Raw genomic sequence first — 16059 nt, forward strand, 5'->3', positions numbered from 1 at the left:
GGGTCCCACTCTGCTCGCTGCCTGAATGACATACACTTCATTGCCACCTTCCTTCCTCCTGGGACATTATGCCCAAATGTCCCAAACAAACTGCGGGCTGCAGAATCCCTGTCTCCAGGCCAGCTCCCCAGAGAACTCACACTAAGTAGTGATCCAAGCACATCTTCACTCATTTATCAAACCGTGATGCCTGGCTGTGGGGAGAGGAGCACAGGCGACACTGAGACGGGCCACATGGTCCTGCGACGTGAGACCTCCTGGGATGTGTGTGCGCACCAAAGTCACAACGAAAGGAAATGTGACGTTTTAGACTGAGGTCAGTGAAGATAAAGATTTTTTTTCTCATCTGAATTTTGGATGAGTGCTACTGAACCAGACTTGGGTCCGTTTGCTCCTGTGTAACAAAGCCAGTCTACTGATGCCAGTCACGGTGAAGGTCATGAGCCCCTGGGCAGGGGACCACGAAGGCCGAATCCCATCGGTCATCAGAGTCATGCAGTGGCCTTGTGGATAAGCCCCAGTTACCAAGGATGGCGGAGCAGAGCGTGAAGGAGGCTGGGCCTGAGGGATCAGGGACGTTTGCTTAGGGCAGACCACCTAAGCCACCCCTCCAGCTTGACCGCTGGACCTGCCCCTACCCTCACCCCATGTGAAGAACCTGCTCACGGCCCCCCACCCACACCTTGGGAGTGAGCAAGGGCAACTGTTACTTGTTCACGGCCCCGCCCACCCCACCCCTACTGCAGCAGGGGCCCCTGTAGAGCCTCACCTGCATTTCTACTATTAAAGAGGCCAAGAACCCTGGTCAGTAGCAGGGGGACAGAAGAGGATGCTGTGGGGGAGGTCTTTGATGGCCTTAGTATCTCCTCTCAAGCAGTTCAGCAGAAATGTGGGTACACCTGATTCAATTTAGCCTCCAAAACTTCCTCTTATCATTCTGGGATCTGATCTATTACTTTAACAACATGCTAACAGCAGTGGAAGGATAAGTCACCCCTAGTCTTAGCACCCCAGCAAATTATTTTTATTTTCCCCTGTTTCCTTCCAGTTTTTTTTTTTTTTTTTTTTTACCTTATTTAAATCCTGCTATGTATGCAATTTTATATTCTGGCTTCTTTACTTCCCATTATGTCGTGTAAAGATTTCTGAGAAGCAACCTGGTCTTTTTGATTACGATTTTCGATGGTTGGGTAACAGTGGTATGCTATAGCAGTGATATAATTCGCTTAGCTGTTTCCCTCGGGGGCAGCTTTTAGGTCACCTCCAACATTCTGCTCTGAAGACTAGAACGTTCTTGCTAACATTATGAAGTGGTTCTGGAGAATATTGTTACAGTTGAGTTTGAATTAATAATTTAATCCACATGTTCCTTTCCCTTTGAAGGGAGGGGTTGGCTATTCCTAACGTCTCTGGGTTTTTTTAAACTTTTTATTTTATATTGGATTATCTGGTGGCTCAGACTATAAAGAATCTGTCTGCAATGCAGGAGACCTGGGTTTAATCCCTAGGTCAGGAAGATCCCTTGGAGAAGGGAATGGCTACTTGCTCCAGTAATTTTGCCTGGAGAATTCCATGGACAGAGGAATCCGACAGGCTACAGTCCATGGGATCACAAAGAGTTGGATACCACTGAGCAACTTTCATACTCATAGCCGATTAACAATGTTGCGATAGTGGACAGAGAAGGGACTCAGCCATACATATACATGTATCCATTCTTCCCCAAACTTCCCTCCCATCCAGGCTGCCACGTAACATTGAGCAGGGTTCCATGTCCTATACAGTAGGTCCTTGTTGGTTATTCATTTTAAACAAAGCAGTATACTCATGACCATCCCAAACTCCCTAACTTCCTTACCCCACTGTCTTACCCACCTGACAACTCTAAGTCTTTCTCTAAGTCTGTGAGTCTGTTTCTGTTTTGTTAAGTTCAATTTAGTTCAGTCGCTCAGTCGTGTCTGACTCTTTGTGACCTCGTGAACCACAGCACGCCAGGCCTCCCTGTCCATCACCAACTCCCAGAGTTTACCCAAACTCATGTCCATTGAATCGGTGATGCCATCTAACCATCTCATCCTCTGTCATGCCCTTCTCCTGCCTTCAATCTTTCCCAGCATCAGGGTCTTTTCCAGTGAATCAGTTTTTCGCATCAGGTGGCCAAAGGACTGGAGTTTCAGCTTCATCATCAGTCCTTCCAATGAACACCCAGGACTTATCTCCTTCAGAATGGACTGGTTGGATCTCCTTGCAGTCCAAGGGACTCTCAAGAGTCTTCTCCAACACCACAGTTCAAAAGCATCAATTCTTTGGTGCTCAGCTTTCTTTATAGTCCAACTCTCACATCCATACATGACCACTGGAAAAACCATAACCTTGACTAGACGGACCTTTGTTGGCAAAGTAATGTCTCTGCTTTTTAATATGCTGTCTAGGTTGCTCGTAACTTTCCTTCCAAGGAGTAAGTGTCTTTTAATTTCATGGCTGCTGTTACCATCTGTTTTGTAAATAAGTTCATTGGTATCATTTCTTTTTAGATTCCCCATATAAGGGATGTCACACAACATTTCTTTCTCTGACTTCACTCAGTATGACAGTCTCTAGGTCCATCCATGTTTCTGTAAACAACATTTCTTAATGATGGGGTAATATTCTGGGGTGTGTGTGTGTGTGTGTGTGTGTGTATACAGACCACATCATCTTTTTCTCTTTTAAAAAAGCACCTGCCAGCCCCACTTCTGCAACAAAACACTCCTCTCTTGTGCCCTGGGTCTTTGTCTGATTAGAACCTTGTGCCTCTTCTGTGCACAAATGCCCCCACAGAGCTTTTCACAGAACCCCCTACAGACCATCCCAGATCACCTGGACCGACCCCCAGTGAGCATGAGCGCTCAGTCACTTCAGTCGTGTCTGGCTCTTTCCGGCCCTATAGACTGTAGTCCACCAGGCTGCTCTGTCCATGGGATTCTCCAGGCAAGAATACTGAAGTGGATGCCATGCTCTCCTCCAGAGGATCTTTCCAACCAGAGGTTGTATCCGAGTCTCTTATGTCTCCTGCATTGGCAGTAGATTCTTTAAATCCTAAAGGAAATCAACCATGAGTATTTATGGGAAAGACTGAAGCTGAAGCTCCAACATTTTGGCCACCTGATGTGAAGAGGTGACTGATGGGAAAAGACCCTGATGCTGGGAAAGATTGAAGGCAAAAGGATAAGGGGGTGACAGAGGATGAGATGGGTGGATGGCATCACCGACTCAATGGATGTGATTTTGAGCAGTCTGGAAGATGGTGAAGGACAGGGAAGCCTGGTGTGCTGTGACCATGGGGTCACAAAGAGTCAGAGTCAGACACGGCTGAGTGACTGAACAACAAGTACCACCTGGGAAGACCAGTGAACGTAGAAGGTCGGAATAGTCATCGGCTCAGGCATCTGCAAAAACATCAGGCTCCACTTACAGACAGGAATACTGCCAAACTGCCATGCTGCTGCATTGTAAGTTTCCCTCAAGGTAAAGGGCCACCTGACAGCTGAACACAAACAGAGACAGCGCACCACCCCAAGTTCACTTCCAACAGGGCAGGAAAGACATGGCTAGTGTCTCCAGATCAGACATTTAGAGTAAATTCCAATTGTATATGGCTAAGGGAAACAGCACATGTTTTAAATTTAGAAGCTAATATAATAAATGAGCTATCTGCTGGAACGAGTTAGAGGTACAAATCCATGGAAAATACAGCACAAATCTCAGATGCTTTTCTTGTGAAATTAGTCACCCAATTAATGACACACGGGGCAGCTGGAATCTTGCACAAAACAAAAACTGTAAGAGATATCGCCCAGTTTGCACTTAATGTTCCAGGAACGTGTTCTGCGTTTAGGATGGATGGAAGGAACTGGATTCAAGGGTCATCCTAACTCCCTTCAACATGGTCCCTTCCCAGCTGGGGCCTGATGATGGTGAGCATCTTGGTAAATAACTGTGCTGGGTCTGCTGCTTGAGGAAGGCAGGCTGCCAAAGACAGCCACTCAAGTTCACAAGCCTGATCTGCAATCAGGTTTCTGACAATTGAAGGCTCAACACCTTCGCTCTAGTCCTGTGTTTGTACCTTTACAAGGTTCAGGTGTTCAACTGAGAGGTCCAGGGGTTAGAAAGGAGTGGAGCCTGACACGGGAGACATGGGAAAGGCCATGGTGCGGGCATCAACCTTCCGGCCCCACCAGACATGGGTCAGGGCTGCCTGGAGAAAACAAGGGCTGAGACCCGTGGACACAAAGAATCTAACATGCTTCACTGAGATCAACGTCGACTTCTGAATTCAGGTTCACGGCTGTAGCCTGGGGAGGACCACAGGGCAGGGGTACCCTGGGATCACTCACAGTCGAGAATCGACTGATTTATTTTCTGGGACCACATTTTAAAAGGAGGGAGCATTGCCAGGCCGGGGACAGCAACAGAAATTGTCCTGGCTGATGAACTTAAATCCAAGTCAGAGGGAAGGTGGCAGGGTCAGAAACAAAGGATTATTGCCAGCTTACAGTATCTGTCTGTCCTACAGGAGAGGGAGGGAGTAGCCTTAGCGTGTCAGAAGTTGGCTGGGTTTGCAGCAACATGGAGAACTTTCCAACCAGCTGTGCTGTCTCGCCAACTGCTGCCTTGAGAACTACTTAGACTGGGGAGGTGGATTCATTTTCTGGGGCTGCTGTCATGAAGTGCCACAAACCTAGGGGTTTAAAGCAACAGAGATTTGCAGAAACCTGTCATCCTTATCCCTGGGTCCAGGTCGAGGTGTTGGAAGGGAAGGTCTACTTTGGAGGCTTTAGGGAGACCGCTGCTTTGTACCTCCCTCTTTCTGGGGGAGCACGAAGTCCTTGGCTGTGGCCACATCACTCCCACCTTCGAGGCCGACACAGCATCTTCAACTCTTCTGCTCCTTCTTCACGTAGTCTCCTCTTCTGTGTGTGTGTGTCCACTCTCTCATCTTGTGATTGCACTGAGGGCCCACCTGGATAATCCAGGACCGTCTCTTCTCAAGACCCCTAATTTCATCACCCCTGAAAAGACTCTTTTTCCAAATAAGGTCACATTTGCAGGTTCTAGGGATCAGGAGCTGCTGTCTTTGGAGGTCAGTCTGTTCCTGGTGATGGAATCATTTAGGAGTACAGCACAGGGCAGTGGGGAGCTTTGTCATTAATTATTAGACAGCTTTGCCACTTACTTTCTCCTTGACATTTCTAGGCCTCAGTTTTGTCCTCTGTAAAATGGGATCATAGTAGTACCTGGTATTGTTGGAGAGGCTGTGTGGTATGACATATCCTGTGCAACAGCACTCAGCCAATAGCATCTCTAAGTGTTACCGATAGCCTGGCCAGCAGTGTGATGGAGTCATGGGAGGGGGTTTTCCCATATCCCTCTGCTGATACGATGCCAGCCACACTGGCTTGCACATCCCATGCATGTGTCTGGTATTGCTGTGGACATTAACCCATCTTTGTTTCCGTCACTGCCTGGGGGCACAGTAGCTACTCAATAAACATCAAACCATATGAAATTGCCACTGTTTGTTTGACAAAGGCACAGAAAAACACTGGATGATTCAGTGAAAGGACTGACGTGTACAGGCTCCCTCCTCCTGCAAGGAGAGGTCTCAGAAAGCTGCGGGAATTCAGATGGAGGGAAGCTGGGCTCACATGTCTCTCCAGCATCCACTGGTTTATACCCTCTTCTTTGAGGAGTCTCGCAAGGGCTTCTGGTGGGGAAGCACAGGGCACTGCCATTTCTAAAGGGCAGCTCAGGGAGGGCACACAGGGCTGGGTTGCAGGGCAAGGGAGGGACTCCGGTCTGACCCTGAGCCTCTTGGCAGCCAGGGCAAAAAGGGAGATGGTTGACTTGTACCAGTGATAATTTTTACTAAAAGGAAGCATACAGCTTTGTCTGAAAAGACATTTTTTCATAATATTTGAAAACATATATCCTATGAATCCTTATAAGTAGGGCTTTGAAAACAACGCACATTTTAATTCTTTATTCTCTAGTATGGCTTTACAAAAGATTTAAAAAATTGCCTTCTTGCTTGTTTCTTATTGAACTCGAATTCTGCTGTAAAAGTGATTGTGCCTAGACTTTCGGCCACCTTACTTTTTGTATAATTCATGTTGCCCAGTTGCTTGCTGTAAAGCCAGAATTTTTCTCCCACAAGAGGGATTTAATTCCATGTGAGCATTAAAATATATTTTGGTTGTTATATTCAAGTGTTGCTCTTTAAAACATGAATTTCGATTTGAAAACACAGAGCACCTCAGCCTGACTCTGGTCTTGCTTTCCTACCGGGCCATTGTTTTGGGGATGAATTAGCCAAGCAGAAGTCCAAAGGAAAGTGATGAAGTGTTCCTGAATCAGAAGAGCGGGCCCTTTGATTTTGTGTTGAGATAAACGTAGCACAGAAAGCTCACACCATGTGTTAATCTGCTCAGGCTGATGATACACATCACAAACTGGGGGCTTAAACAGCAGACAGGCTTTTCTGGTGGCTCAGTGATAAAGAATCCGCCTGCCAATGCAGGAGACACAGGAGACTTGGGTTCAGTCTCTGTGTTGGGAAAATCTCCTGGAGGAGGGCATGGCGACCCACTCCAGTATTCTTGCCTGGAGAATCCCATGGACAGAGGAGCCATGGTTACAATCCATGGGATCACAAAAAGTCAGACACGCCTGATTGGCTAAAGAACCACAACGAACAGCAGACATTTACTTTTCTCTGTCTAGAGGCTGCAAGTCCAAGATCAGGGCATGGGCAGGTTGGTGCCTTCTGAGGCCTCTTGGCATGTAGATAGCTGTCTTCTCCCTGCGTCCTCACAGGGCCATCTCTCTGCATATTTGTGTCCTGATTGCCTCCTCCTGTAAGGACGCCAGTCACACTGGGTTAGGATCTAGCCTAATGACCTCACTTTAACTTAATAACTTCTTAAAGACTCTGCCTTCAAATACAGCCACATTTTGAGGCATTGGGAGTTAGGACCCTAACACATGAATATTAGGGGAACACAATTCTGTCCATCGCACATCATAATGTGTTTTGACCGCAACTACAAAAACAGCTTGGTTATTTCCATGGCTTGGTTATTGTGCATAATAACGTAATGAACATGGGGGTGCAGGTGTCTCTTTGAGCTAGTGATTTTGTTTCCTTTAGATCAATATCCAGGAATGGAATTAATGGAGTGTATGGTAGCTCTATTTTTCTTTTCTTGAGGATACTCCATGCTGTTTTCCATGGTGGCTGTATCACTTTATATTCCCACCAGCAGTGCATGGGGGTTCTCATTTTTCTTTTTTTTTTCACATTTTAAAATCACTTTATTGAGGTGTGATTGGCATATAAAAAGTTGTATGTATTTAACGCGCATGACTTGATGAGTTTGAAGATAAGTATACACTCTTGAAACCATCAGAGGTTTCCCATTTTTCCATATCCTCGCCAATATTTATTATCTCTTACCCTTCTAATAATAGCCATTCTAACACTTATGAATTGCTACCTCAGGATGGTTTTCATTTCCATTTCCTGATGATTAGTGACATTGAGCATCTTTTCTTGGACCTGTTGACCATTTGTGTGTCTTCTTTGGAAAAATGTCTATTCAGATCTTCCATCCATTTACAAATTGGAGTATTATTTTTTCTTGCTATTGAGTTGCATGATTTCAAATATATTTTGGATATTAGCCCCTGATTAGATGAATAATTTACAGATATTTCCTCCCAGCCTGTAGGTTACCTTTTCATTTCGTGGCTGGTTTCCTTTGCCAGGGAGTAGCTTCTCAGTTTGATGTTGGTTCACTTGTTGACTTTTGCTTCTTTTGCTTCCCTCTGATGTTTTCTGCATCTTTCTTGTTCTACCCTTTTGCAGATTACCCTCCCATCAGAGACCTCATGATCCTCAATGTCACCAGCAGCAGCTTTCAAGTGTCCTGGAGCTTAAACTCCACCCAGAACCACACTTTCTGGGTAAAGGTTTACCAGGGTGAAGAGTTGTTCAGGAGTGCCAGCACCCCCGGGACGAGTCTGGAGGTGGCCGGGCTGGAGGCTGGAGTGAGGTATGGGGTGAAGACCAGCTACCAGGCATGCGGGGCCAACATCACTGCCATGGTCACTGCCAGGACCGGTAAGGCCACATCCAAAATCCTTATCACCTGTGAGTTTCTCAGTCTAGTCCAGTTCTGTTGGCTGTAGTGATTCAAATCATTGTGCTTCCTGTGAGCAGAGCAGGGGTGGTCACTGGCCCGACCCCACCCCTCCTGGGAGGGGGACAGTGGACGCGCTCCGTGTCCTGGAGCAGTGCCACGGCACTCCTTGTCTGGACAGGCTCCCTCGCTCCCCAGCACCTCACCCTGACTGAGGGCTCGATGGGGGCTCTATGGAGACCTCATCTTTCTGGGGTTTGAGGGATGCATGAAGTGGTCAGATAGAGTGAGGCCCCAAGTGAACTAGAGCTGAAGACACTTTTCCTCCCACATAAACACAATATATTCATGAATTGGGGATTCCAGTATCCATGTGACTCTGACTGGTGGCTGACACTGGCCACCTCCCCTCTGCCTGGTCTCAGTGGTGCTGGGTTCTAGAGACTTCTGTTGGGTGTGGCCCCCGGGGTCGGGGAGTTCCCTCCTAGGCTGGCCCCTGGCAACAGGACAAGGAAGTGTGTGTGGGGACAGTGGGCTCTGAGACATTCTGGGGACCAGAGAAGCGGGGAGCCCCAGCCTAGGGGTTCTGAGCAGGCAAAGGGCAGAAATCCCTGCATGAAAGACCCTATGAGGAAAGGGTGGGGAGGAGGGATATATTGGGAGTTTGGGCTCGACATGGACACACTACTACATTTAAAATGGGTAACCAATAAGGACCTTCTGCAGAGCATAGGGAACTCTGCTCAATATTATGTAACAACCTAAATGCTACAAGAATTTGAGAAAGAATAGATACATGTATATGCATAACTGAACCACTTTTCTCTATACCTGAAACTAACATAACATTGTTAATCAACTTTACTTAATATAAAACATTTTTTAAAAAAGGAAAAAAGAAAAAGACCCTACGGGGGTCAGTTTCATGCACAGGGATAATACCCATGACTGAAATAAGTGAGGTATGACAGGAGCAGTCATACCCTGCTGTCCTGTCATACCCTTTATGAACCAATTCAGGGCTGTCCCATGCAAAATCGTCAAAGCACACAGCACAGGTCCCTACCCAGAGGGCCCCTAGAGCCCTAGCCATGCAAAAAATGTAAGCCCTTGACTTTGCTACAAGCCTCCAATTTCCAAACTGGTGCCGTCTCCTCTTCTTGTTTTATTTTCAAATTGTTCCATGAAGAAAATGGGGGACCACTTGCTTCCCTTTGAGGAGACAGGGATGGGTGGGGCTCATCCCTGTGAGTCATCCTGGGGATGGCCCAGCCCTTCTGACTGCTGGCTTCTTTCTTCCGCCCCCTGCCCTCTACCTCCCCCCAGCTTGCCTCAGACATGACCATTTATGGAGCCAACATCCCAGCACAGATTCATCTCTGCTAGGACGTGTAGTAGGAACACGTAGCTCCCCTCACTCCCACTGACTCTGTGCCCCCTTCCCTCCCTTCCAATGCAGGATAGATAATTTGGAAGATTCCAGAAGACTCCTGATTACCAGCTTATTCATTCCCCAGCTGATTCTCTTTCCTTCTGTATATTGCAAAAATGCCTTCTATTTGCAGAGCCTTTTTTTTTTTTTTAAAGAAACTCAATTGGCTTTAGAGGTCTTAGCTAATTAATTTGACAGTGGTACAAGCCTGCTATGTTGGAGGCAGTGGAGATTATTGTAGCAATGGAGACCCAGGGCCTCATGGTGAATCCCGGTTCCCCAAGCACTGGTGGATACCGACCACTCGGGAGGCTCTGTGATATGGGCAGGGCTGGGGCTCGGGAATCCTGGGCCTCAAGGTTCACTCGTTTCTCTTGCTGAGGTGGGAGACAGTTCAGAAGAGTCCTGGTCTAGAAATGGGCACTATTCAACCTGGGGACATTTCTGGGACTGTGTATGTGCAGCGGTGATAAATTCTGCCTTTGCTGGCTAGTGGAGACAGCCAGGGTGGGAAAGAAGTGTGAGTGGCCTATAGGTCATTAGAGCTGCTGCAGCATCTGCTGTGGGCGTGGGCTTCATTTTTGATAATGAAAGAGACATACGTAAGCTCCCACATCCCACCTTGAGGCTTCCAGCTTCCCTTATGTCCACAGGAAAGGATGCTTTCCTTGTCGGGTGACCAACCCTACCATTTTGCCCTGGAGTGGGCCCTGGAGAGGTGGGAATTTTATTTTTGGAAAGCCAGAAACTCCTGGGCAAGTCAGGATGAATTGGTCACCTGAGAGGGTGGGACATGCACTTGTGATCCAGGCCAAGGAAAGCAGCGGCCACAGCTTGTGAGGGATTGCTGGAGGGAGGGGTCTTCATAGGCTACGTGGCTGGTTGACCGGTTCCCGCTGCTATGAACTGTGTGACATTTATACCTCGTTCCCCTGTGCTGGCTCTAAAGGTGTGTGTTTGCGTCTGAGTTTCCATCATGCCAGTGCAGACGTATCATATTCCTTGTGTTGGTTTCTCCTAATGTGGCCACCAACCGGAGACACATGCCTCAATCTGTTTTCTAAAGCCTCCCCCTCCAAAGAGTAAGGGAGATTGGAAAATGTTAACAGAAAAGCTCACGGACTTCAGCTGACTCACATTATCGTCTATCTCAGATGCCCGAGTGTTTGAGGTCATGGTCAGGATTCTAAACCACAGTGTGACGGAGGAGCTGCTGGACCGTGGGAGCCCCGAGTTCCAGGACTTCTCCCAGCAACTGATGCATGAGGTAAAGCCTGGGAGAGGGGCTTCCGAGGGTCTGAGCCAGGAACCCAACTGGTGACCAATGTGAGTGTGGGACGAGTGCCTGTCAACAGGGCTGGGGAGGGGGCAGTCTCAAATCCCGTGGTTTTACTCAAAATGTCCCCTTTATAGATAACTTACCTAGATTTGGGGCCAAAGTATCTTGGATTCAAATGGACTGGACCACTTGATGGCTTAGCTGGGTTTTCTGTTGAACCTTCCATCTCGGGGGGTCTGGGGCTGCTACCCTCCTGCTTTGGGGCAGCTTCACTGAAGATGTATTTACCAGTGATCACAGCATCCGTCCCTCCCTGGGGTTGAGGGGAGTCAGCAGCACAAGGCTTGGGAGAACAGGGCCAGTAGTGACTACCATTTATCCTCATAAGCTGAGTAGGAGAAAAGAACAAAATGCTGAACTGTCAGAAACTACGAAAAGTCTAGGATTTCACCCTGCCTGCAAGCTGGTAAGTTAGACTACTGGATGGAAGCTGGCAGAGGATGCGAGATGCCTGGATCAGAGATAAGGACTTCATTGCTCACAGCAGAGCAGGCAGCATGAGCATCAGATGGGTGCCAGGTCCCCTGCTGGCCCCCAAGTCCCGAGCAGGTGACACAGAGGGAAACTGGTTCCCTCTGCATGTGGTTGACGCACATGTAGGACCTCTGCATCACTGCTGACAGTCCCCATGCAAACCTGCCTAAACCTTGCAGAAAGAGACCTTATCTTTTTTTTTTTTTTTTAATATTTGTTGCTATTGGTCAGTTGCTGAGTCATGTCCAGCTCTTTGCGACCCCATAAACTGCAGCACGCCAAGCTTCCCTGTCTTTCACCATCTCCCACAGTTTGCTCAAACTCATATCTGTTGAGTCAATGATGCCATCCAATCGTCTCATCCTCTGTCACTCCCTTCTCCTCCTGCCCTCAATCTTTCCCATCATCAGGGTCTTTTCCAATGAATAGGCTTGCTGCATTAGGTGGCCAAAGTATTGGAGCTTCAGCTTCAGAATCAGTCCTTCCAATGAATATATTTGCTTTTATTTTTTATTTTTATGTCTACTTTGCTGTGACATGTGGCTTGTAGTTCCCTGATCAGGGATCGCACACAGGCCCCCTACATTGGGAGCCTGGAGTCTTAGCCACTGGACCACCAGGGAGCTCCCAAGAGACGTTATCTTTGTAACATCAGCCAGTGAATAGATCTGCCCTTGGTCTGAATCGGGCCATCCTCTCTCTCTCCCAAGGCGTTTATCCCACATGTGTCTTGGAAAGATATTCTGGAGCAAGAAAGAAGTTCTGCAAGTTCCACTTGCAGGATGTGTGGAAATGGGACACCCTGAAGGAGGGTTGCCTCTCTACGTTCACCTGCGGGGGCGGGGGTCAGTTTTTGACCTTTCTTGGAGAAGTCTTCCTACTTTTTAGCAGTGATTGGCCTGTGGGTGCAGGAGTGGTGGGGAGGGGTTGGGGTCTCCTTGCTCTGGCACAGGCTGCCCTGAGCACCTGTTTGTACCTGTGTTTCCTGGGGATACAGCCCAGGGAGGGGGGCAGTGCCAAACAGCCATGAGATTGCCCCTCTTGGTCATTCCACCAGCCCACCAGTCAACCCAACTCTCTGTTTGTCTCTCACACACACGTTAACCTTCACACCAGTTTCCGGGTCACAGGGAGTGGATCTAGGGCTGCAGGACGGGGAGTTGGCTGTCGTGGTCTCAGCATCCTCAGAAAGACTGATGAGGCCCGGCCCACTCTCCCAGGGCTCCAGTCATCTGGGGGTCGACACTGTTGCCCCAAGAGGTGGGTGAGGGCACCTCCTCTCGGTCATGAAGGGGACCCGTGGATTCTGTGCACCATCCCTGTGCCACTCCGGGGGCCTCAATGAGTGGTGAAGACCTTGATGGAGAAGTCCGCTCCATCTGAGCATCTGTCGCCTCTCCCGGGCCAGGTCGCTGCCTCCTTGCCGCCGGCCATTTCCGACTTGTACCGAAGAGGGAAGCTGAGGCTGCAGGTCGTGTCTCTCCAGTCCGGAAGCGTGGTGGTGAGGCTCAGGCTGACCGTATGGGACTCTGAGTTCCCAGTGGGTGTGTCCACACTGGCCCCTCTGCTCCCGGCTCTGTGGGCAAGCACCGTGTTCCAGGTTGACCAGCAGGGGACACGCGTGCAAGGTGGGTCCCTCTCCCCGCACCCTGGGCATGCCACCCTCATGCCCTTGAGTCTAGGCTGCACCAGTTCTGGTCAACATTCACTTTATTCCAAAAGGTAGATGGTGGTGGTGGTAAATCACTTTAGTTGTGTCCGACTCTTTGGGACCCTATGGGCAATAGCTCACCAGGCTCTTCAGCTCATGGGATTCTCCAGGCGAGAATACTGGAGTGGGTTGCCATGCCCTTCTCCAGGGGATCTTCCCCACCCAGGGACAGAACCTGGGTCTCTTGTGTCTCCTGCAGTGGCAGGCGGGTTTTTAATCACTAGCGCCAGCTAGGAAGCCCAAAAGGTAGATAAAGTAAATGAAATGTGAGTCCTTATTCTGTGCTCCTCCTTGGGAACTGGGGCCTGGGGCCAGCCCCCCCAAACCATGGAGCCCTCATGCATCCCACACCTCCTGATTCTGACAGAAGAAGTGACCCGTGGGGCCTGAAGACACTTACTCCCTTGGATGGAGCCTCTCATCTGCAGTGGGCCTGGAACCCAGGGCAGAACCAGGCTGGAGGAATGACAAGGGGCACAAGAACGGGAGCTTCCTGGGTCTGCGTGGGGGCCCAGTGCCAGCTGGCCGCTGTGCGACTCGCCAGCATGGGGGTCTATGTCGTTAACCCAAACACCTGTAATTTGACTTGGTGATGCAGGAAGTCACAGATCAGGGTAGAGGGGGAGATGGAGAAACAGAGAGAGTGCGGGGAGGCCGGGGGCAGGGGCAGTGAGAGATGGGGGAGCAGGGGGCTCAGAGTCAGGGATAAGACAGAGACAGACACACCGAGAGACAGAGAGAGAGATACAGGGGATCCAGAGTAGACTGGCTGGGGAGAGACAGGGACTTGGAGAGACAGATACAGAGATGACAGAGACAGTGAGCCTTAATGTCAGGAAGGTTTCGCCATCCACTTGGGGATGCAGTTCCCTCGAGTGGTGAGGGCACCACAGTCTCTACATCAAAGAGCCTGTGTGGGGCTCAGTCTGGGCATGGCTGGTCCCCCTCAGTGGAGCGGGGCCCTGAGTGGGCACTGCTAGCTCCTGTGAGCTCAGTCCCTTCTGGCTTGCTGTCTCAACCTCCCCCAACCCATGAAGGCAGGGAAAGTGCTGCTGGAGTGTCACACCTGGGGCACACTGCCTGCTTAGCCTGCTGTCTCTGTCACTCACCCCCACGGGAATGGACATGGTGGCGGCCCTCTTTAACATGATGAGCTCTGCCTGCCTGGGCTCAGAGGCCAAGTGCAGGGCAGATACCAGGCAGCCTGTGGTAGATCCCCCAGGGCCCACCTGAGGCAGATCTGAACCATCTTTGGAAGATCCAGCCCTCCTCGAGGTGCCTCCCAGCCACATCTCCCAGCATCAAGGCTTAGGTTACTCCATATCCTTGTCAAGTGAGGCTGTGGGTTAAATGGTGATCTTACAAGATAAGAGAACACAGAACTTCAGATGTGACTGTATTTGGAAGAAGGGTTTTTGCAAATGACCAGGTCCCAGCAGCGTGGCCATTATGTTGTCATGACCTCATGTCTTCCCTGAGGTCCATTCACCGCCAAGACACTGGGTGGCCGCGTGCCCTGGTCTTCCTCCGGGGTGGTGTACATGTGCGGGGAGGCCCAGTGTTGAGCAGCACCCTGGTTCTTGGATCCTGTCCACACTACCCAGCAAAGGAGGCTGGCTGTGGTGGAATCCCAGCTCTGATGCTGGCTCGCCGTGGGCCACTGTACAAGGGGCTTTGCCTCCTGGGCCTCAGTGTACTCACCTGGGAGATGGGAAGGCGAGGACACATCCCACCTCGTGGGTAAATGAGGGAGTGCTGAGGGGGATGGGGGGCAGTTAGCAGGTGCCCGGCGCAATCTGACAGCACCGCCCAACACGTCGGGGTAATGCTTCTCTAAGACTTACTTCCGTACTTTGGAAGAGTTCTCGGGCCTGGACGGTCCCCCACCGGACCTCCCCCCTGCTCCTTCCCCTTGTTCCCCTTGTCTCTCCAGCCTTCGCCCCCCACCCCTTCCTAAAACTCTGCTCAGAAAGGGCTGTGCTGCTCACCTGCTCCAAGTGCCGACGACCCACTGGGCCTCCACGTGTGTCCACGTGGCCCCTGCATGCCGTCATGCCGTGTGCAGACCTCGGCCCAACAAGGCCCTGACGGTGGCACCGTTCAGTGTGAGGGGTCCCCTGGGTCCAGCAGTACCCGGGCAGCAACGCCTCCTGTGACCTCAGAACAGGCCCAGCCACGATCCCCAAAACTTCCCATCGGCCACGGACCCCTGACAGCCTCGCAGATGCAGAGGCCCTTCCTGTCGCCTCTGTGGGCAGTGGGAGAAGGCGTGGGCAGGGGAGCCTGGCCCTGGGACTGTCACAACCCCCTGACCTGCTGATGGGGCTCTTTCACCACCATCAGTGGTGCTGCCTTTGGTGCCAGCTGCCGTTAGAACCCAGATCTCTGTGCCCACCTGCCTCCTTGAGTGAGACTCTGGCGTCAGTCCCCAGGAAGGGCTGAAGGCTCTGGCCAGGCAGGCTTCACCCCCAAAGGCCACCGGGGCCTCCAAGACAGCTTGGAGCCTCACGAGGAGCCTGCCTTTACAGGGATGGAGTGGCTGGTCCTTGGGCCTCCCTGCCTCATTCCTGAGGGTTACTTGTATGGGGAGTTGCAACTCTCCCATGGCCTCCCCCTCCTCTGGTCAGGGGGCCACACCCTCATCCCAGCCTCCTGCCTGTAGGAGCAGAGCGTAGGCCCCATAGGGGATCCTGTCTGCATCCTTGTCTGGTGGTCTGGGAGGCACGAAGGCTGCACGGCGGCTCCCATGGCTCACAGGCCTGAAGCCGAGACCTGCACGGCCCCAGGCTTTGGTACAAGACCAGAGTTGTTCCGGCTTGCTCCTGAGCCCTGTGCTGGCTGAGTGAACAGGGAACCACCTCCCCTAGATAACCTCCAAAGCTCTGCAGATTGAACTCAGGTCTCAGTGGGGCCTCCACTCTCC

General features: G+C 50.5%; 1 protein-coding gene across 1 annotated transcript in view; it reads left to right on the forward strand.

Annotated features, from left to right (window-relative positions):
• Positions 1-16059, forward strand: part of UMODL1 (uromodulin like 1) — a 77446-nt gene that overhangs the window by 24399 nt on the left and 36988 nt on the right. Inside the window, exons 7-10 of the mRNA XM_027551195.1 lie at positions 4498-4505; positions 7907-8161; positions 10767-10879; positions 12834-13053. Coding sequence (XP_027406996.1) covers positions 4498-4505; positions 7907-8161; positions 10767-10879; positions 12834-13053 — 596 coding nt within the window. The remainder of the gene's footprint in view (positions 1-4497; positions 4506-7906; positions 8162-10766; positions 10880-12833; positions 13054-16059) is intronic.

Source organism: Bos indicus x Bos taurus, chromosome 1 (genome assembly GCF_003369695.1).
Source record: "Bos indicus x Bos taurus breed Angus x Brahman F1 hybrid chromosome 1, Bos_hybrid_MaternalHap_v2.0, whole genome shotgun sequence".
In the NCBI taxonomy this organism is placed as follows: domain Eukaryota; kingdom Metazoa; phylum Chordata; class Mammalia; order Artiodactyla; family Bovidae; genus Bos; species Bos indicus x Bos taurus.